Genomic DNA, 22652 nt, shown 5'->3' on the forward strand with positions numbered 1-22652 from the left:
TTGAATCTGAGAAGTATAAAGCAGCCTAAAATGGAAGTACAGGTAGCTAAAAATTGTTAGTTACTTTCCATAACTGAGCGACACACTAAAACAGCATGAAGATGTGACCAAAACATCAGTTTTCCTTCTTTAAGAAAATCTCTCTCTCTTTCTCTTTCTCCTCTCGCCCTCCCTCTCTCTCTCTCTCTCTCCCCCTCTCTCACACACACACACACTCAGTGTTCAGCCTGGTACAACAGTAAACAATAAGACAAAAGTTCTTTGTTCTCTGCAGGCTGACCAGTCCAACATCGCTGCTGTCCTCAGTCTGACAGGAACACCAGGACTCTGCAGGACATTTCAGGACTCTTCAGGACTCTACAGGAACATGGACCCTAAGCGTCTCTCATCAAGCTCTCAGCAGCCAGTCCTTTTCAGGATAAAGGTACAGAAAGTCTGAACAGCACATGGTTTTGTTTCCTCATGAAAGATTAGTGGTGTTACTGTTCTGACACTGACTGTGAGAGAAGTTGTCAGTCTGTGAGACGATAATAAAAATACTATATGGAAAGTAACCACGTACATTTACTTAAGTATTGTAGTACCTGTATTTTACTCAAACATTTCAGTTTTATGCTGTAGTTTATAATTTTACTCTACTACACTTGAGAGGGAAACATTGCACTTTTTACCATACAAGATTTATCTGACAGCTGCAGTCACTTTTCAGACAAAGATTTAATGGAAAACCTGATTAGTTTATCAATAATAATGCATTTTTTTTAAAAGTGCTGACTGAACGTAAAATTATCTCCATCCATTACAACCTTTAAGTACTCATATATCCTGGTTCTGTCTCTGACAAACACTCATAGGCTATGAAGTCTATATATTTTATCAGGAGATGTTTGTCTGTGCTAGAATTACCAAGAAGAAGAATTACCGGTAGTAAGTAAAAGAAGCAGTACAACCATGTAAAACTGCTTCACTACAAGTTAAGAACAATTTTCTGACATCACAAGTTGTAATCAGCAAAAAGTGTACTAAAAGTTAAAAATAAAGTAGAAATGTTATGGAAAGACAATTGACTACATCATCTCTGACTTCAAGACCGTTTAAATGAACATGTAGATGATGTATAGAAAGTACAACAAATAATAACATTTAACGGAAAACAATACAAAAACTGAATTGATCATATGAAACAACGTGCTCATCTGTAAATATTCAGGGTTCACATTTTGCCAAGCGGTGACGAAAAATAGTAAGCTAAAACTACAAACAAATAAAAGAAAAAATAAAAGTTAAATTGTTAAAAATAGCTTTTATAATTGCCTTCTGGTTTTGTTTAGAGCAGTGGAAACAGCGCCACGCTATCATTAGCCTCTATTCAGTGGTCACGTCGAATATTACATCTGCGGCTTCCACGGTAAAACGGTTTATTGTGTAGTTTGCTCAGGCACAGGCACCATGTGCGCATGCGTAATGAGATGAATGGCCGCTGGACCTGACGGCCCACCAGGAAGTGTGGCGGACAAATCCTCAGCCGTTAATCCCCGCTCGGTACGGTGACCGAAGTCGGCACCGACAGTAGCATGTTCAGCAGGCCGGACTGCTCAGTCTGAACATCGGGACCGTCTCCGCTCCGGGTTCGGCCTCCGGGATCGCGCCGCTGCGCAGTGAGTGCATGCAGGCAGAGCAGCGGGGCTGTTCGTTTCCTCTCCCCCCGCCTGTCGGGCTCCAGACCTCGCTGCTGCTGAGCTGAAGCTCCGTGAAGCTCCGTGAAGCTCCGGGCACGTCCACCGTGACTGCAATGGGATGCTGCGGTAGCGCGGAGGTAAGAACGGCCGGGCCCGGTACAGCCCGACTCGGTACCGTCCTCCCCCTCCTCCACCCTCCCCGTGCCCTTCAACTGAGCGCCGGTGCGTGTTTCATTTTTTTCACCGTGAAAGGGAAACCGTTCCCGGGGAACAGAAAGGGCCGAGCTGGGATTAGAGCCAGGAGCTGTAATCCAATTAGCTCCTCCCGGATACGGGAGTTACCGGGGCCTGTTAACGGGACCGTCATGTCACCGCTTTGTTATTGTCACCGCTGGCTCAGCTCTGCTGCTCCCGGTAAACAGCCGCTCCGGTTGGACATTCAGCTTTGTGTGATTTGACTAGTGATGAAAACTGGGCCGATCCGGGTCGAGCTAACAGGTCGAAGACAGGCAGAGTGTGTGCCCGGTCCGGCCCGTTCCGGTCCGGTCCTGCAGGCCCGGCTACGCTCCCAGTGTGACCGTGTGTTTGTGTGTTTCAGAGGACAAAGAGAGAATGGAGACCGCTGGAGGACCGGAGCTGCACAGACCTGCCCTGGTTCCTGCTCTTCACCGTCTTCTGCGTCGGCATGGTAAGCCTCACTCTGATTTACAATAATCCTGTAATAACGTAGACATCTCTTTAATATCTGTGTGACACTTACAGTCAGCCAACGCTCACCTCACTCCAATTAACACGAAGCCTACTATGCTTATAATCTGGCTGAAAATACCAATCGATTTATCGATGAAGGGAAAAATTGATCAGCAGCTGCTCTGAAGGTATTTTGACATTAGCTCCTCTGATGTGCTGACTTTCTGTTGCATCACATTGAAGTGAATCTCTTTGTTGAGACAAAACATGATGAAGATGTAAGTTTTATTTTAGGAAATAAACTGAACTCTCAAATTTTCCCTCTGAAGGTCAATAAAGGATTATCTTACTCTTACTTATTTCTCACTTCTTTCTGACATTTTAATAAATTAATCAAGGAAATAATCAGCAGATTAGTTGATTCTGAAAATAATTATTAGCATTCCCAGTTGCATCTAGTGCATGTTACAATAAACTAAATAATCAAACTAGATAATAATTTCCTTAAGAAAGTGAGTGTGAATGCTGTGAACATTAATGCTAATGATTACATTAAAACTGTGACCTTCATGTGTTGGCTCAGGTGGTCAGTGAATGGGCTTTAAAATATGGTGCGTTCAGGCTGACTACAACACTTAAAACTGTGCTGACAGCCAATCACAGCCACTGTTGTTGTTCTATTGCTGAATGTCTGTTGGATAGTAAACACAGGTGTTGATTGGGGGAAATGTCACAGGTGTGGTCATGATCTCACTTTTAAAAGTCACTCACCTGGCTGAGGTGGCATGTGAACACTGTGATAGAGAAATAAAAGTCAAATATTAATGGTTATTGATGTCTGGCTGTCCCGCTTTGCCAGCACGCAGCTTTGGTCTGTTAGAGTCTGAAACCAGGGCTGTGTATCAGCAAGAAGATTCCATAACTATAACTGGAAAATATTTTGCAGTTTCCTTTATCAACTAAGTAAAAGATGAATTGAATTTCAACATTTCCTGTCCTTTGGAAAAAGGGATTAATTGACTAATGATGAGTCTGTAGAGATGAAGTTGAGTCATTTTCAGTGGGGAAAAAGGAGAAGCACATGGACTGATTTTCAGCCTAATTTATCTTCTATTTTTTTTATTCTGCAAGTTTGGATCCTATCAACCTCCACTTGGTGGTCTGTAGTCATCCTGAGCTCAGTTTTAACAACCCAATTATAAAGACAATTAAAAAGTTAAAAGACAACAGAAACTTACAAAAGAACAACAACAAAAAAAAAATATATGTGAAATATATTGCCTGCCAGTGTATTTGTATACAGCACCGCATATTGAAATACTTAGGTACACTAAGATTCACATAAGCAAGTAGTAATAATACTGATGTTAATAATCTTAAATATGTATCAGTTTGCCTGTGCTGTCTCAGTGACAGAATCTCTTTGTGTTTTCTAATGTTCTTAAGATCAAATACTTAATTGAAAAAAATAAATGAAAAGATGACTCAGTAATGAAAATAATGGTTAGCTGTAGCATTTCAACAGTTTCATAAATTATTAAAAATAATATAATCTATATTGATTTATAAATTTGTTGTTTGATTAATGAATTGTTCACTTGTATGTATAAACTTGATTTCACTTACTGAAGATGTATAGGTGGAAACAGGAAGCAAAATATTAATGTTAATAAAAACAGAAGCTGATCTGTGAGTCAGCTTCAGTCCAGTTTCTTTAAATCTGTAGAGCAGCTGATTAAAATCAGAGAGATGAAAGATAGGTGAGAGTTGGTCCTCCTGCTAAGCCCTTTGAGACAAACTGCTTGTAAAAATGGGCTATACAAATAAAGTTGACTTGACTTGACTTGACTGCTCACCTCGGCCTGATTTCCTGCTGACAGTAAAGGCAGCAGCAGCAGGGCAGACACCAGATTGACTGAGAAGACTTCAGATGAGCGATTCTATTGGTCAAGAAATGTTTTGATTTTACAACTGAGCCCTGGAGAGATGTAGAGAAGATGAAAGTTTAATTAGTGAGGAATTTATTTCATGTAATTGGTTATATTTTGTTCTAAAAACATTCATTATGGAGCTGCATTGATTGATTTTCTCTTCTGCTTATTGATGTCAGGGTTTATTCCAAAAAAAAGTCCATTGACCATTTTCTGACCTGCTCCCTCTTTGGTTTGGGTTCAGTTTACACACAAACACTACTTAGTTAGAGAGAGATGGTGGTTGGGTTGATAGATACCACCGTAGACAGGATGTGAGCAGCTATATCCATGGCAACCGCCTCCATAGGAAAGTTTATGGTCTATAAACTTATTACAGAGTTCACACGGTGACCACCAGAGGTCACTGTCAGGTGACAGCAAACCTGTCTTGGTTTTGTGAACTTATACTGCTGTTTATGAAGGAAAATGTCTTTCTGTCTGTCTGTTGATGATGGTCTGATCATTGTTTTTTCTCAATAAACTGAATAGACTTAACGATTGATTAATCATTGAAATCTGCAGGGCAGCATCTGCGGCTTCACCATAGTTACCGGTGGTGCCGCTCGCCTCATCTTTGGATATGACAGCTATGGCAACACCTGCGGTCAACGCAACGAGCAGATTGAAGGCATCCGGCTCAGTGGCCTCGACCATACCGACAGGAAGTAAGTGTGACTTTACATCAGGTCTCTGCTGTCCATGCTGGTATTTGGTGCATATCATGGTGCTATCTTCTGTGTACATGGGTGATGTTTTTTTAGTGTGTCTGGGATGTTTTATTTGTCATTTTGGGATTTTCTAGTGTACTACTGTGGTACATGGTGCAGTACAGCTCATAAACCCCTTCCCTTCCATGTTAGCAGATGAGACATGAGCCAAACTAAAGTACATGTCAAATAATTTTTTTCCCAAACATGATTTCTGTCACTTGAGGTAGTTGTTATCACACTGATGTTTGTTCAGGTGTTCATTTTTCTGATAAGTTTGCTTTGAATTAGTTATTTGATGCTATAAAACGGGGCTGAAATGTTATGGTGACAGCTGAGCACTGATTGGCTCAGACAGGTGTATGGGCGGGAACACGATACCTCAGCTACTGCACAGACTCTGGCTCTGAATGATGTCAGCAGAACAAGATGGTAGCACTCTTATCAGAGATATTTTGGCTTCACTTTTGTACAGTGGGAGGAATTGGAGACGTGTCGGCCATCTTTATCTATGCAACACACGACATACATGTGACGCTCCTACTCTGCTTCTTGTTGGCTGTTGTTCAGTGCTTGGTTAGGGATAGGAGGAGATGGTTGGCTGGATGGTTGCAATGGGTCAAGGCCAATCAGAATCAGAGAAGAGGAAGGTCTTCAGGGAATACGAGCTGCTAACAGTTACATTTACTGATTACTGATTAATCTGTAACTTAAGTTATAAAGTCAGCAGCTAAAAGACACACAGAGGAGTTAATGCTGTCTTCATCACACTCTGTTGCCACTGCGTAGAGAACCAGGACTGTGTTTCTACTAGTCCATTTATAAGTCAAATAAGGACGGAATATAAGAAAAACACAATATTACTTTGTTGTCCACCTAAGTGATAAATTGTCTTTTACTGGTCATAGAACATAAAGAACAAATGTAACAGAAAAACTACAATGAAGAAAAAGTATACATTTATGATGTACATACAAATAAAACATGTAAACATAAATAAAACACTGGGGATCTGTTTTTTTTACTTTAAAATGTCAAAGACGTCAGAGAGAGAAAGAGAAGCATAGTGTGTCAGGACCAGCTGTGTGACTCTCTCTGTCTGTTACTGTACGATGACATCATCACCCTGAGACCCTCACATCTTGACTGCAGGACACGTCTGTCCACATCTGTGTGTCTCGCACCTGGAATTAATCACTTCTCATTTATCAGTCAGTGAAAGAAAAAAGAACTATTATTCTGTTGTTTGAATGACATGTAAAATAAATGAAATTAAAATAACCTTTTAGTGTGATTTGATGAAAGCCAGAAAACATTAAATAAGAGATAAGATAAGAACTGCAGTAACGGGCTGCCGCTTCTGAAAGCAGGACCAGAGAGGCCAAATTAAAGAGGTCTTTTGGTAAAATGGCCAGAAAGCCAAGGAAAGATGCCAGAGAAATAGTCCAGACCTGGTAACACTCATGCATTAATCAGTTTTTTTGCATTAAGAAAAAAAAAACTTCCCTGGTGTACAAACTTACCAATGTTGGGTCACCAGAGAAATGTGAGGGATTAATGAGAGAGAGCTCTGACTGTGGTTGGGCGATCTGGCCAAAAAATATTATCTTAGTTGATCACCATCCACAATCTGAATTCTCTTTTTTTCTTAATTCTGAGACTTGATTTAACCTACAGGTTTCTCCATTTTCACCATTAAAACACAAAATAGCGTTAAAGATACAGATGTTTTAGCATAAGCTTCATCATCTGCCATTTTGGTAGCGTGTAACTCACACTGCATTATTCACAATACATGACCCAAGGAAGAGTCATGTGAAGAACGGACTTCTGGTTGGCTGCGTCACTCTGTTGGTTTGTCCACATGGCGCAGATCTGCTGGTTCTAATATGGTTTGATTTGAAAACTGTTAAATAATAGTTTGATGTGATCAAGATTTGATACTAATAGAATAAAAGCACTGTGAATGTGATTAGCGTGCACAAAAGCTCAGATGCAGATTAAGTTTGATTGGTGAATTGATGACATACAGGTGACCTTGTGAGCATAATGTGGGTGTGTGTGTGCGCGCGTGCATGTGCGTGTCACAGATTCTTGTTGCTGTAGAAGTTTTTCAGTGCAGACTCTTTGTTCTCAGTTTCTCTCCCACATCTTCATTCTGACATTCAGCTCAGCTTTAATCCTCCTCTGCTCAACCTTTGCTTCTATTTTTGCTGCCAACACTTTAAACTCTCGGGCACATGACATGCCTGGATTATCAGCTGCTCCTGGGCTTAGTCTAATAAATATATTAACAACTCTGTTAAATGCCACAGTCATATGAATACAAATAAATTGTAATGAATGAAAAGATTTACATCTCATTCACAGAAAATACCTGACATGATCATAATGAATGCGAGGAACAATTTCGGCTAATCCCGATTCAAAATAGATTCTTGATTGAATAAATAGAAAAGGAAAGCAGTTATTTTCGGTCTCTTGCTGTAGTACTGCTACGTTGGCCTAAATTCAAAACCAAATCCAATGAAATGATTGGATGGACGTAAAAGAAAAAAAATGCAAAATGAGAACAACACCCCAAAAAATAATAAATCAAAAAATAAATTCTACTGAAATGGAATAAAATGCAGCTGGGCCTTTATTTGTTAGTGTTACTTGATATTATTTGCTTTTATTTGAGAATTGTCAGCAAACCAGGTGCTTATATGAAGGAACTGATGAAAAGAAAAGAATCTTAGATCAGCAACAACTGAGTGCTCTTAATTTGAAGGAATGACCTGAGGTTGAAACACCTTTTTGGCTCCACAGTCAGCCATCTACTTAACGCAAAGGACAAATCCAGCTGTTTCTCTGTCTGACCTGCGACCTTTAGTAACCCCCATGCTTCCTGTCTCCTGCAGGTTTGTCTTCTTCCTGGATCCCTGTAACATCGACATCGTTCAGAGGAAAATCAAATCCATGGCTCTCTGTGTGTCTCTGTGTCCCACAGAGGAGCTGAAGACCTACCAGGACCTGAAGAGGTTCGCCATGATCAACGGTGAGTTCATCACTCTGTCACATGACTCGTGATAGTGAAGTGGACCAGGCAAAACCTAAACCTGTGAAGAGAACAGCAGAGGTCCGGGTTCACTTCCCTGTGGTGCAACATGACTGCATGACATCCAAGCTGGACATTTTTGCAGTGAATGGTGTGACTTCTCAGATGGAGATCAGATTCAGTTTTGTGTGTGTGTGTGTGTGTGTGTATGCTTCAGTCAGTTGGTTAAAAAGGAAGCAGTGATGTCACCAGTTGTCCGGACACTCGCTGTCACGTCGTGATGATTTAATGTCTGCAGGCGTGTGACCTGACACAGCATCGATATCCAATACTGTGTGCACACGCACACACACACACACACACACAGAGTAACAAAGGCAGCATTAAGTCCTGTATTGTTGGTGCCAGTCTGCTCCGTTTGTCCTCCATCATGGCCGCTGTAACTCAGTGTGTTCAGTGTTGAAAACGTGACAGCAGACATTTCATCAGGTGACATCACAGCTCCTCTGGCAGCCATGTTGTTTATGAAAGGAGTCACTGTTACAGAAATACACAGAGGAACCAGTTTATCATGCAGCCTGATTTGCTTTTCAGAGGACAGTCCGAGAGGTCCGTGGTGCTCTGGGGGACATGCTCGTCTTATTTTGTCCCTTGTCGTTTATATGAACTGTACTGTGTGTTTGTTTGAAGCAAAAAATGGTTAATGTTATTTGGACCTCTTTTGAACTCTTTCTATTTTTTTTTTCTGTAAAGGAATCTTTACAGAAAAAGGGGGGTTGACTTGGATGGAAGAGCTGAATGTTTGATTATTTCTTGGCTTTGAAGCAATAAAAGCAATAACTTCTTGAAGTCAGCCACCTGAGACTTCAGTGAGACTGGCTGTTTCTCTGTTTCCAACAAAGCTAGCTGTTATTTCCAGGTTTAAGCTAAGATAACCAGTTGGCCCACAGGTACTGGATCATTAAGTGAGCTCACACGTTTCTTTCACATCACTGATCCTGAAACCTGGGAGATCAGCAGCCAGTGTGTCAGTGGAGCTCGGAACTGGATTACAGTGGTTCTCCACAGGCTCTCAGATGAGGAGACTTTTTCCCAGATTTCTACTTAAAGACACTTCTGTTTGACTCTCTCAGCTGCTCTTCAGTCAGCACAGGTTTCAGCAGCTGAAGACAAACTGATGGAGGAGCTTCATGTGTTCTCGGAGCTGATGATGATGATGATCCTATCACGCTTCTCTCTTTGTGTTTCTGTTTCAGGGTCAGAGCTGTGCTCCTACGAGTTAGCTGGTCATAAATACCCCGGCCTACCTGAGAGGTTCTCCAAGTGTCCCAAGCTTCCTGTTCCACCCAGGTACGTCCAGCTTGACCTCCAACACCTGGCTGACATCCTCAGCTGGTTTTCCACTGCATGGTACAGCTTGACTTGCTTTTCGTTTCTTTTTCCATTGTGGAATGTGCATGCTAACGGGTATGTTTTTTGGTGTTAAATGGTCAGCTTTCCAAGACTCCATACCTCTCTGACCTTTGACCTCTGTGTGTCCTCAGTAAACCGTTGCCAGTGTTTAACCGCTGTACTCCTCTGGATGTTTCCTGTTACGCAAAGTTTGCGGAGGCTGTGGTGACGTTTGTTGGTGACAACAGTGTTTTGCACCGACTAATTGCTGGTGTCGCAGCCAGTAAAGAGATCATCATTGGACTGTGTGTTCTTGCTCTGGGTGAGAACCAACTGCTACATCAAAATATTATACCAGTCTGGTGATATTTCATAATATAATCAGTTCTGTCTCACACCTTTGTCCTTTGTCTTCTGTCTGTCTTTCAGTCCTCTCTATGATCCTCATGGTGATCATTCGTTATATCTCAGCCATCCTTGTCTGGATCCTCACCTCGCTGGTCGTCCTTGGATCCCTTGGTGAGGTCACTTCCTGTCTGCTTTACCGAAACGTTCCCCTGGTTTCATTTTCAGTTCAGAATTAAAACTCTGTTCTGCAGTATAAATAAATAATGAGAACTTTAAAACCTCTAAAGGTTTCTGTAATCTCATGTCTCTTGCTTCAGCGGGGACCAGCGTCCTCTGGTGGCTCTACATCGACCACCGGCTGTACGGAAACAACACCAACACTAAACTGACAAAGGAAGTGAAGGAGGAGGTGGAGATCAGCAGAGACAGCGGGCAGGCGCTGCTCGTCTACGCCGTCGCTGCCACCATCTTCACCGTACGAATATCTTCTCTCAAACATTTTTGGGGGCTTTCTGTGGATTGTTAGACACTTTCTGGTGCTGAAGTGTCTTTTGATTTTTCCTTATTATTGTCATGTTATCCTGTTCCAGTCCTAGAAAAGAGTAGGAAGATAAGACCTCTTTTATCATATCGGTTCACTTTAAATCATCTGAACAGTATTCTGCTGTTTCAGATCGTCCTGCTGCTGTTGATGTTGTTCATGAGGAAACGAGTTGCTCTGACCATTGCTCTGTTCCACGTGGCGGGGAAAGTCTTCATCCACCTCCCCCTACTCACCCTGCAGCCCTTCGTCACCTTCCTCGCCCTCCTGCTCTTCTGGATCTACTGGATCCTAGTCCTACTCTTCCTGGGAACCACCGGTCAGTTTAATGTTAATACACAAAACATGAAGATAAGAGATGAATATGAGGAAATACATTATTTTGTAGCTAAAATATGTTTCATTGTCTTCTGTTACAGTTGATAAACAGTTAAACTTTTATTGAGACTGACACCTTTCCTGTTCCTGCTAACTAGAGCAGAAGAAAGAAGAAGAAAAGCAGCAAAATTATTCCAGTTTCAGAAGTTGGAACAACTTCAACAACAAAATGTTTTATTGATTATCAAAATAGTTGCAACTGAAGTTTCTGATTGACTGATTGATAGATAAATCGCTTTTTCTCGACAACATTTTGCGTGGAATAGTTCGATGTATGGCTAATGTTCTCCTGGGAGCACTGCAGGATTATGGAAACTGTAGTGGTGTCTCTTGGTATTGTTCTGCAGGGAACCCGGTCCAGAACGAGGAGACAGGTCTGACGGAGTTCAGACTGACTGGGCCTCTGCAGTACCTGACCTGGTACCACGCTGTGGGTCTGGTCTGGATCACTGAGTTCATCCTGGCCTGCCAGCAAATGACTGTAGCTGGAGCTGTGGTCACTTACTACTTCACCAGGTGAGTCCACAAATGCACACAACTGGTGGATTTTCTTACAGTTGGACTGAGTTGAACTGGCTTTCCCCATTTTTAGTCTGTTTGCTAAGCTAAGGTGGTCATTTTCCTCTGTTTCTGGCCTTTGGGGTCTCCTTGAATCATAGAGACTAAAGTTGTGGCAAATTTTTCGGTACATTGACCCAAATCATCACATTAATTTATTTTTTGTATTTTTTTTTTTTTGACCTAGGTTTAATGATCAAACATAAGTGTACAAGCGTTTGTTGTTGTTTGTGTTTTATGTATTATCATTTGTTTTTCTCTCCATATGGAGAGCTGTACGTTTGGTCCAGCTGGCATGGAAACACCTAAACCAGGGTTCGGCAACCCAAAATGTTCAAAGAGCCATATTGAACAAAAAAAACAAAAAACAAATCTGTCTGGAGCTGCAAAAAAAATAAAAGCCTTATATGAAGGAAACACAGGCTGTAAGTGTATATTAGCTATATTAGCTTACCAAAATGACCAATTTGATGAATGAATCCTTCATGTACTCACCATCTGTGGACAGTTTTCCACGCGTTATTATCTCCCGGGTTGCAACAAAACTAGCAGCAGAAGTGGAGTTTGGAGATGCAATCCACTTCTTAAATCTATCTTCGCGCTCCTCTAATTTCTCCAAAAGTAAAGCAATCGCACCTTTTCTCTCTCACTCCCAACTGGGTGGTCTGCTGCAAATTTAGCTTGCCTTCCCTGGAAATGTATTTCCAAATCACTCTTTTTGTTATTTGACAACTTCTCATTACAAAGCAAACATGCAGGCAATCCTTCCGCATCGGCAATGAAAGCAAATGATTCGGTTCATTCTTCCTTGAATCCTCTGTTCTCATCAGCTATCTTTCGCTTTTCCTCTTTGGGATCCATGGCCCATGACACACCCGCCGGTTTGTTTACAACAGCCACCTGCGTTGGCACCACCGCGTCGCGCTGAAACGTGTGTCGCAGGCTGTGACGCACATCGTCATTGACAGAAATGTTGAAATTTAATATTTACTATAAACATTTTTACAGCATTGGAAAACGTTAAGAATGTTTGTGTCATGTTTGTCCTCCTACAGAAACCATATTAAAACAAAATATATATTCCCCCCTATTTTTTTCCATTTTCATACATTTTTGAAAAAGCTCCAGAGAGCCACTAGGGAGGCGCTGAAGAGCCGCATGCGGCTCCAGAGCCGCGGGTTGCCGACCCCTGACCTAAACCATTTGGTGCGTGGTTGAATAGTCAGCTGGATGTAGATCCCCCTGCAGTTGTCCAGCATGGCGGTTCCAGGCACATGGAAATGTCATAGAAAATCATAGAAAAATCATGTTTATATATAAATCTGTAGAAGGCTCGACCAGCTTGATGTTCTCTCGATCTCTGTAGTCTAGGTGAACAGCATTTGGGAAGTAAAAAGTGTTGATTAAAACTTATTTATCCTGTAAAGCTTGCAAAATTAATATTACAGTTGTGGTATTTTTGGATGAACCAGATCAATGAGGAGTTTGTGTTTCAGGGACAAGAACCGACTCCCAGTGACCCCTATCCTGTCTTCAGTCCTGAGGCTGGTCCGCTATCACCTGGGCACTGTCGCCAAAGGATCCTTCATCATCACACTTGTCAAGATCCCCCGACTCATCCTCATGTACATCCACAACCAGCTCAAAGGAAAGGTACAAAACAAACTATGTTGATGCATTTGTGTGCTCATCACTTCAGTGTTCAGTGGAACATATTTGTGTTATCAATTGACTTATTGTTGGTGTTTCTGAAGTTTAGTTTTGATGTGTAAAATGTCTTAATGACCAACTTGATGAAAAACATCATGATCCCAGAATCTCAGTGACTTTGCATCAACGTGAGTCTGACGGACCTGATGCTGTTGCTTTTAATTATTGATTATTTATCAGCTGATGGTGTCAATGTGTGTCTCAGGAGAATGCGTGTGCTCGCTGTCTGCTGAAAACTTGTATCTGCTGTCTGTGGTGTTTGGAGAAGTGCCTCAACTATCTCAATCAGGTAATAACAAGCTTTTCTTCTTGAACTTTTCTTCTTCTTCTTTTCATTGTCACCATCTCACCTGTATTTTTATTTCGCAGAATGCATATGCAGCCACAGCCATCAACAGCACCAGTTTCTGCACATCTGCACGCGACGCCTTTGTGATCCTGGTGGAAAATGCTCTGCGCGTCGCCACAATCAACGCTGTGGGAGACTTCGTGCTCTTCCTAGGGAAGGTGAGACAGCAGCACAGCCTCCATGTGACTGGTGTTTGCCAGGTCTGAACTGGTTCTGGTCCCAGTGACCGAGTAAAGAACCAGATTAACGTAAAGACATGTTACGGCCCCCCGTCAGCCTCGCAGAGTAACTTCACTTCCTGCTCAATGCTTTCCATAGTTAAATCAGTTTGAGATTTTTATTATGAAAGGTTTTGCTTGCCGGTTTTGGAAGGAGATGAGGATCAATCCAATTCAATTTCAATTCAGTTTATTTATATAGCGCCAATTCACAGCAAAAGTTATCTCATGACACTTTCCAATTAGAGCAGGTCTGTTTTTATACTGTTTATTCTTGACTAATAAGTAAATACATTGTTTCTTTGACTTTTATATGAATATTTTTCTCAAACTCAGAAGAATGAAAAGACGTCTGTCTCTCACACAGACCTGTTTGAGTCTGTCCTGTGTGTGTGTTTCCTCAGATCCTGATCGTGACATCGACAGCATTTGCTGGTGTCCTCCTCCTGAACTACCAGCGGGATTACGCAGAGTGGCTGCTGCCTCTGATCATCGTGTGTCTCTTCGCCTTCCTGGTGGCTCACTGCTTCCTGTCCATCTTTGAGATCGTGGTGGACGTCCTCTTCCTCTGCTTTGCAATTGACACCAAGTACAACGACGGTACTCCGGGGAAGGAGTTCTTCATGGACAAAGCTCTGATGGTGAGAAAGCACCACACGGAACACGTTTTGTTGTTTAATATGAAACTGGATGAAGCTCAGGCTTAGGCATTTGGGATTTGGTTCTAATTTAGAACCAAATCTCAGTTCCCAGCCCTCAGTTCCCAGGCTTTAGACACTTTTTTAGCAGCAATAAGCACAACTGAAAGTGAACGTAACATTGCTGCTGTTAGTTTCAGCTTTAGTCATGTGGAAGTGGTTTGGTTACAAAAGATCAGATGAACAAGAAACAGGCAAAACACTGTGAAACACTCTGAGTGGGGTATGAAGCCATGCAGCAGCTGGAAACAGTTATACCCCACCTCTGTCTCCCACCCTGCTGTAAATGTGAATTCTTTCCTTGTTTATTTCTCCTCCCCTTTTGGACCCACCCCTGCAGGAGTTTGTGGAGAGCAGCCGGCGGTTGGAGCGAGCGGTAGAACGTGGGCGGAGCCGGGTGAAGGAGGTAGTGTCAGAGGGGGCGGAGATGAAGCCCATGGTGAGTGACAGCGGCGGAGGGGTCGTGGCTAGACAGAGGAGCTCGTCGGAGGAGGTGGGGACGGGACTGGATGGGGGTAGGGGGGAGTGGGAGGAGCTTCAGGAGTTCCAGGTGTACTACCTGCTTGTGGGGGTGCTGGTGGACTGGGTGCTGATGGAGCAGAGCGGCTTCGTCCTCTGTCTCAGTGAGGACATTGTCCTCTTCCTCTGCATCTACCTGCCCACCTCCACCCTCTTCCTGTTTGTCAGCCTGCTGCACACACCAAACTCCGCCTCCTCCGGCACCAGCATCAAATCCGCCGCCGTCACCTCCGCGTGCTAACATACTGATGCATGCTAACTGACACATGCAGACACACGCATACTGTCCCGAGCACGCTGATTGGATGAACACCGATGCATGCTAACCTGCCTCATCATCATCATCTTCGTGATCATAACCATCATCATAACAGCTGCTTCTTCCTCTGTATCTGGATCCAAACTCCTCACTGACTTTCACTTTATTTGTAATTTATTTTTTACTTTTGTATCTTTATATTTTAAATGATTTTTAATAATATTTTTAAAAGTTCTTTTGCAGCTGTGTTTTTCTGTCAGGCCTTATTTTCTCACCATGGTGCTTTGAGGACTCAGCAGATAGTGAACTGAGTGATGAAGTCCTCAGGCTTCTCTTCTTGTGTTTACATGAACATTAATGTTTCTAATTCTGATTCACTGTGCTGTTGCACTCAATTTAACTTGAAAAATTATGTTTCAGACTTCGGGGGAGCTGTTAAAGTTGAGTTTGATTGAAGTTGTTTATTATAAAAGGTGTCTGCTGGGTCCTAACCTCCTGCACTGATAATCTGATGCTATGCTTCTCCAAAATGATTTTTGAAATAATATCAGACCAGAGGTCATGGAAGGACTTTACATTTGGATACCAGTATTTTTAGACTCAGTATTTTTAAATTTGAGTACTTTTCAGCCAGCAAAGGAGAAGAAAATAAAGACATCTTATTTCCCCACCAGACTTTGGTTCCTTGTTGCATGGAAAAGGTGTAGAAACCACCTTTAGACCTTCTTATTAAGCAGTTAATCCTGATTCAGATTGTTACTTCTTCAAACAAACCTCTTTTTGGTACACCTGTGACTCTTTTGTCACTAGGTGTTAAAAAAGGACATGATTCAGTAATTCACAGGAAAAGAAATCCAACATTACAGTAACATCTGAAAAAAAATGTCTCTGTAATGTTTTCTTTTTCCTGCTTCTCGTAATTAATTGATTAATCATGTCAGAATGCCTCAAATGTTTTTATTATTTCAAGAATAAAAAACCCTCATTAGGAATGTAGTAATAATGATAGTAACTACACACATACACAACAATAAATATCCATTAGAACACATGTGAGAAAACTAAAGCATCCCAGATTCAACCCTAATCCTAACCCACCACAAAGAGATTTTGGCTTTGTCTGTTTTGTGACTCTTTCAGTTTGGGGTCTTGGACCTATGGAGGAGGGGTGGGGGCTTTACACAAACCTGTGTCCAGGGGCTGTCTCACAGTCTCTTCATGGCAATTGGAAATAGAAAAGTGTGAATACAAAACCGTTAACTGAGTGATTAAACATGAACAATACTACAAATGTAAAGACCTTCTGTTTGGTGTAGTGCTGGACTCATTACCTCAAGGTTTCTAAAATCATGTTCCAGCTCTGTCCAGCCTTCTCGTTTCACCACCTGACTACCCACGATCCTTCACTCTCACCTCCATTTCCCTCATAACCTCCTCATTGTCTCCACCCTGTTTGTTTTCATAAGGAAGAGCCGTGAAACGTATAACGATGTGGACTCGTTTCCTGTTTCAGGCTCCAGGGACGAGTTCAGCTTGACCAAAATCAGCCAATGGGACTTCTTAAAAAAAGAGACATTCCAAATGTTTATTTTTACCAACGTGTAACATGTTTACTATGGTTTCACTCCAGGGAAAACAATATTTTAATAAGAAACTGTAAAAACGTAACAATGTAATGAAGCACTTTATATTGAAGCGCTGCAGATTTTAAACTGGCTGATGCATTTTTTCGTAGTGATGTCCTTTTTTATAAAACTAAAACATCTCGTCTCACTCTGAACGCATCGTCTCAGCTCACGCGTGAGTTCTAAACAGTTTCAGAAAAGCGAGTTTTTCCTCTTTTTTATCATTGTTTTTGTTCTGGAGACGAGCTACGGACACAAGACACCGACACAAACTCCTCACCTGGACTCCATGTTGGATCGGAAGCGCTGTGATGTCATCAGAGGGGTGGAGTCTGTTGATAAGTGGAGCAGCAGCCATAAAGCTCCATATCTGATTGGTGGATGAGATCTGTGCAATCACCTGGTGTCAGGTCAGAGTCAAAGGTTAGATAAATTCTGCTGCAGCTTCCTGCTTCAGTTGGTCAGCTGATCAGGTTTCATGTGTATGTGAGAGAGTGATGGGACGCACTGCAAGCAGATCGATCACTACATTTGATTGATTAGTTTATATTATATCGATTAGATCAAACCGGATACAGTTTGACTCATGCAGATGTCTCCATTCAGTGGTCTGTTCACGTTAGGATGAATCTTTTGCTGAGTTGACGGTTCTGGTTTACATTGTCAAACGCGTTTTGAGTGGATGCTGCCACAGATGTCACAGACTTAAGACTTAACTAGCGCTTGACTGGTGCTTGAAACCTGTTAGTACTTAGTGAGGATTTATGAAAAACATTACATGCAAAATTAGTGAAATTATGAACAAAGAGAATATAGAGAGAAGTGCTGGTGTAAAAATCTAAGTTCATGTTCAAAAATAAAAATACATTCTATGAAACTACTTAAATTAACAGAACAGAAAGTATCACTCCAGTATCGGAGCATGGATTGGTTTACAGAGTAAACGGCACGCTTTGGGCCACTAGCGGATTATTAAGCAGAGCTGAGATCATAGAAACAAAATCCGGTGTCACTGGAATAGGAATCTGATTGACTATTGATGGCTGATGAGGGCCTCTTCAACAGTTCACATTTCAATGACGTGTTGCTCGCAGTGCGATGCCTGTTTCAGACTCCATGTTGGATGTGTCATCATGTGAGCGGAGCCTCTGCTCACCACACATTAGCATAAATGGGGCTCTACACAAACTGCTACAATCTGCAGGGTGAGGATCATGTGACCAGGGGGAGCCAAGCTAGGACTAATCTGCTAGCATGTTTACGTCCAGCCTCCAGCTGTCCACTGCTGTTGGCAGATTATCTATAACCCACACTTGATGATGTTTCTGTTTGAAAAATGGAAACATTTCAGCATGACTGAAGTTAGCTGTTAAGCTTGTCCAGTTCATTATCTGGCATTTCTACAGACAGAGTGGCTGAAAGTCATTTGCTGGATGACAGCTACACAGAAGCTGTCCTCCCATCCAACTGATCTTCTGACTTTTCATCCAGTGCCATCACGTTGTCAGTATCTTAACGTGCATAAGAATTTATTTTATCACCGAACAGATTGAAAAGCTAATGATATTCCCATCAGCTGCACATTGTGTTTACTGCTAACTGGCTAATGTTAGCATGCTAACATACTATGGATGCAAAACATGGTAAACATGATACCTGCTAAACATCAGCATGTTAGTAGTGACATTGTGGATGTGTGAACTAGCCTTTAGACTACTTCTGTCTTTGTCAGTCACATGGTCTCACCTTGCAGGTCATAGCAGTCCACTGAGTTTCCCCGTGGTGGATGGGTTCAAAATGCTTTGTTGTGACAGGGAGTCTGTCACCAGAATCAATGTCCCATCAGCTGATGGGTGATGAAGATGACTGACAGACAAATGGCACCTGGATCCAACTTCCTGTCCTGAAGTTCAAACTTCCACAACATAAAGTCAGAAAATCCAGAGAAGGTTGTAGATGTGTGAGCAAAGCTTCCTGAGGAGTTGACAGCTGAGTTCAGACAGTCAGCAATAAAACAAACTGCATCTTGTGACCACATCAACAACAACAAGTCTTCCTGCTTCTGTTCCTTCAACATATTCCAGGTGAAAAGTTTGACAACTAACGAATTGTCTCAGACAGGAAGTTGAATGTCTGAGGAGTAATGTTCAGCATCAGCTATTGTCCAACACGAGGCAACTGATTTGGCAACCTAAGAGAAGGGTCAACTCCTTTGTGATTGATCTGTGTGACCAAATACTGTCAAGTCAGTGTCCGTGAGCTGTAGTTAAAGAAACAACTGCAAGTGGACCTTTTGAGTAGTTTTGGCAACACTTCCAGAAACAGAACATCAACCGAACAGAAATCGATTCTTGGTGACTAAATGCTGACATGTCCTGTTGCCCATCCTCATTGCCCAACATGTTGCCTTGTTCTTCTTCAGGTTGAACTGTGTCAGGTTGAGTCCAAACATCCACCCTCCAGACTTTTAGTTTGAACCTTCACAGACAACAGTCACACCATGACAAAATGAGTTTCCACAGAGAGTAACATAAGTTTTTATTTCTTCTTCATTTTTTTTAATTTGATGGAAATCAAATCTGCAGATTATAACAGATTTATCCAAATCCAGCCTGGTAATACTGAAGAATCAGTCTTCTATGCAGCGGCAGAGTAGCTCAGTGTGAAGAGCTGCTGCTTCTTAATGTTTTGCCCATTCTTATTTTAAATGTTTCCTTAATGGAAATTCTGAATGTTACTGAACACAGAAACTCAGGACTCTCCTGGATCATGTAGCCACCATCACACAGTTCTGACCATCAGTTTGAATTTACATTTTTTGTCTCTAAATACCCATTGAGGCTCACCTACTGTTGCTATGGATTAGAAGCCAGTCAGAGGCGAAAATCCGACTCGTGGCAAATTTTATGAGTGATGAATTAATAGAAGTCTCACTCGTGGCAAATTTTATGAGTGATGAATTAATAGAAGTCTCACTGTCAATTTGGCACATTTGGCACTTGTGGTACTGCCACTAAAAAGTATAGCAAAACAGCTGACGATTTAAATATGTGGGATTAATCAAGTTAAAAAATGAATTAGTGCAGCTTTAAGTCTGGATGTTTGGGTTCAGCCTCACAGTGATGGTTTAATCAGCTATGATGGAGTTGGTTCAAACACTGACTGTTCATGTGATGATGAACATTGTTCTGTGTGCAGTTTTAAATTAATGTTCTGTCCTGACACGCAACGGGTACAGCTGATGTGTTTGTGTGTTTAGAGGATGTACGGTTTTCAGGCTGCAACTGTTCCCATCATCCTTCTGTCAGCGAAACACATCCTTCACTTCAAAACACAAACCAGTCAGAGAGTTTCAGCAGCATGAAGAAAAACTGAAAAGCTTCTCTAAAAATCTGACCTAATAGCAGATCTAAGAGCTGATTAAAAAGACCACACAGGATCCTGCTGAGTTTAGAGACAGAAAACAAATCTCTTCATGTAGTTTTCTTCTGTGCAGAAACTCTAGACGTCACTCTGATATTTAGCTTTGAAAATATTAAGAGCATGTAAGTTTAAAAGCTGTTGACAGTGGTCACAGGACGCGGTGCTCCGAGCATGTTAACTAATTGCACTAAAGATGGAGTTCATTCAGCACTGACATCAGTTTGAAGTAGCTGTAATGTATTTTAGATGAACGGTGTCTGTAGCTCAGATATTAGCTCAGAGCGCACGCGCACACACACACACTTCAATTCATGTTCAAACACCCCAAAAAGAAAACAATTTTAGAGCAATCAGTGGAAATGTTTAAATCCTGCTTCTCAGATAACGTGCCGACTGCAGGAACTGAAGAGCTTCATCCCAATATCAGATATAAATGTTATTATTTTGTTTGAGAAATTACTGTAAATTACAATCCTCTGAACCTTCTAATAATCATCGCTAATAATTTTCTAAGAGGTTTCCTGAAAAGAAATACTGGCATATGGTTTGGTAGGCTACTAATTCTAAAAGTGACCTGGGTATTTTGTTGAAAGTGAACCTCAGTTTTTCTCAAGTAAATATTTATTATTCACTTACTATTAAAAACCTAATTCTTTGTGGATGTTGAATTGTGTGGTTGACTGTAGGCAGATTTTCACCTTTCTGAATGTTCAGCCAACCCGCTGCTCTAAAATACCTTGGTACACAGCAATAAATTGGAAAATAATCAGTTGAAAGTGTAATTATTCACGCTCTGCACTTCTTAAATATTTACTAAATTATATGGTTCTTTCCAGGAAAATTCTTTGAAGTTATTAGGAAATAAGTCTTGTTCTGAAGTGAAATCACTTCTAATGTCAAATTTTTCTATTGATTGACTAAATTGACCAATCTACATAGATACCAATGACTAATAACTAGTATGTTGGTCTCTGGGGAAATTCTTCTGGTGTAATACCATGAGTGGCAACTGGGCAAAATTAGAAGTAAAACTTAAATATTAAAAGCTTAAATACCATTATACAATATTGTGATATTTTCTTGAAACATAATTTACTACCTTCCAGAGTGAATTATTAAACAGCATAATTAATTATCAGTTCAGGTATGTCATCCATATTACCTCTTTTACTCTTCACTCTAAACGCATCAGTTATTCGCATGCTAATGTTAGCCTCATCAATGTTCTCTGATGACTTTCAGGTACCCGATGATTTATTCTAAAAATTCAGGCTCTTACAATTAAACTTCTCATCTCCTCTGTCACCTGCTGGCCAATTATCTGTTTCATTCACCAAATGCAACCAATCAGCATTCAGAGAAGCTCCACACGTTGAAAATGTTGCATGGACAGGTGAGCCATGCATTAGGAGTGCTCCAATCAGAATGTTTAAACAGATTATTGATCCAATATTTTCATAATCACACACAAATCACTGATTGGTTCAAACAGGATCAATCAGTCTCTAATCACTGAGCAGTTTTAATCAGTAGGTGAGTAATATTTTAGTAGTTCATTCACCGGGTTTAGGGTATGACATCATAGCTGACATCATTAGAGTGTCTTCCTGTGGTTGGCTGATTGTGTCAAAAGTAAACTTGGTAAGAAGCTGCTGCAGTCTCAGAGTCTGACTCTGAGTTCGCTCATTGTGTGGAGAAGGAAAACTCTCCAACAACAAAAAATGATTTTAGAAGCTTGCTAAAAGCTAGAAAAAGCCTGTTAGCTGCGTTAGCTTCTAGCATGTTAACATAGGCCTTGGAGTTTGCTAGCACCCTAAAGAAGCTTCCAATCTGCGTCCCAATGCCGCCACTGTCGGTCTCTTAGCCGTGGGGGTCTACCTCACATTGATCTTCTGTCCATGGCCACATAGCCATAAATGTATGATCACCTGGACTAGAACTAATTAAAGAGTTTGGTTTAGACGTGCTCTAATTGGAAAGTGTCATGAGATAACTCTTGTTGCGAATTGGCGCTACATAAATAAACTGAACTGAATTGAATTGAACTAGACAGCTTTTAAAAGCTTTAAAAGACAGCTGTGACAGCTGTCTTTTAAAGCTTTTAAAAGCTTTAAACTAGTTCCAGTTTATACCCTTGTGAAATTTATGGTGCTGGAAGCTTGGTGATGAAGAGACTACTTGTGGCGAGCTAACTGCTAACATGCCAACCAACCAGCAAAATATCTAGCATTAGCAATTCATAATAGCTCTCCACGGATTTTTGATTTTTAAAACCTTTGATAAAGTCATTAATAATCAGTAATGGTCAGTAATGGCCCAATTGACTGGTGCATCCATATCTGTGGTGCATTCACTTTTTGCATTCATTTTTCTGACTTAAACGTTTTGGTTGTCATGGTGCATTTTGAATAAATCACTCTCAATCTGAGGACTGTTTTTAAGCTTCCTGCAGCCCTGATCAGAGCGGATGAAGGGCCAATGGTGTAGAGAAGCTGATCCAGAACAAGTTGCATGTCCATTTCTGCTTTTTATCACTGTGTATCAT

General features: G+C 41.3%; 1 protein-coding gene across 4 annotated transcripts; it reads left to right on the forward strand.

Moving 5' to 3' along the window:
• The first annotated feature begins 282 nt into the window (after positions 1-282).
• slc44a1b (solute carrier family 44 member 1b) lies at positions 283-18431 on the forward strand. Of its 4 annotated transcripts, none has more exons than XM_046406479.1 (16): positions 284-424; positions 2278-2367; positions 4865-5007; positions 7953-8089; positions 9346-9439; positions 9634-9803; positions 9911-10000; positions 10147-10304; positions 10503-10689; positions 11096-11264; positions 12803-12959; positions 13222-13305; positions 13386-13523; positions 13988-14224; positions 14622-14720; positions 16573-18431. In XM_046406479.1, the coding sequence occupies exons 1-16, from the start codon at positions 368-370 to the stop codon at positions 16594-16596; spliced, it is 2034 nt and encodes a 677-aa protein (XP_046262435.1). In that variant the 5' UTR covers positions 284-367; the 3' UTR covers positions 16597-18431. The 4 variants fall into 4 exon arrangements, with proteins under 4 accessions (XP_046262433.1, XP_046262435.1, XP_046262436.1 ...); XM_046406480.1 differs by having other exon boundaries at positions 285-424; positions 14622-14687; XM_046406477.1 differs by lacking the exon at positions 16573-18431 and having other exon boundaries at positions 283-424; positions 14622-15734.
• The last annotated feature ends 4221 nt before the right edge of the window (positions 18432-22652 follow it).

The sequence above is a fragment of the Scatophagus argus genome, chromosome 12, assembly GCF_020382885.2.
Source record: "Scatophagus argus isolate fScaArg1 chromosome 12, fScaArg1.pri, whole genome shotgun sequence".
Lineage (NCBI taxonomy): Eukaryota > Metazoa > Chordata > Actinopteri > Scatophagidae > Scatophagus > Scatophagus argus.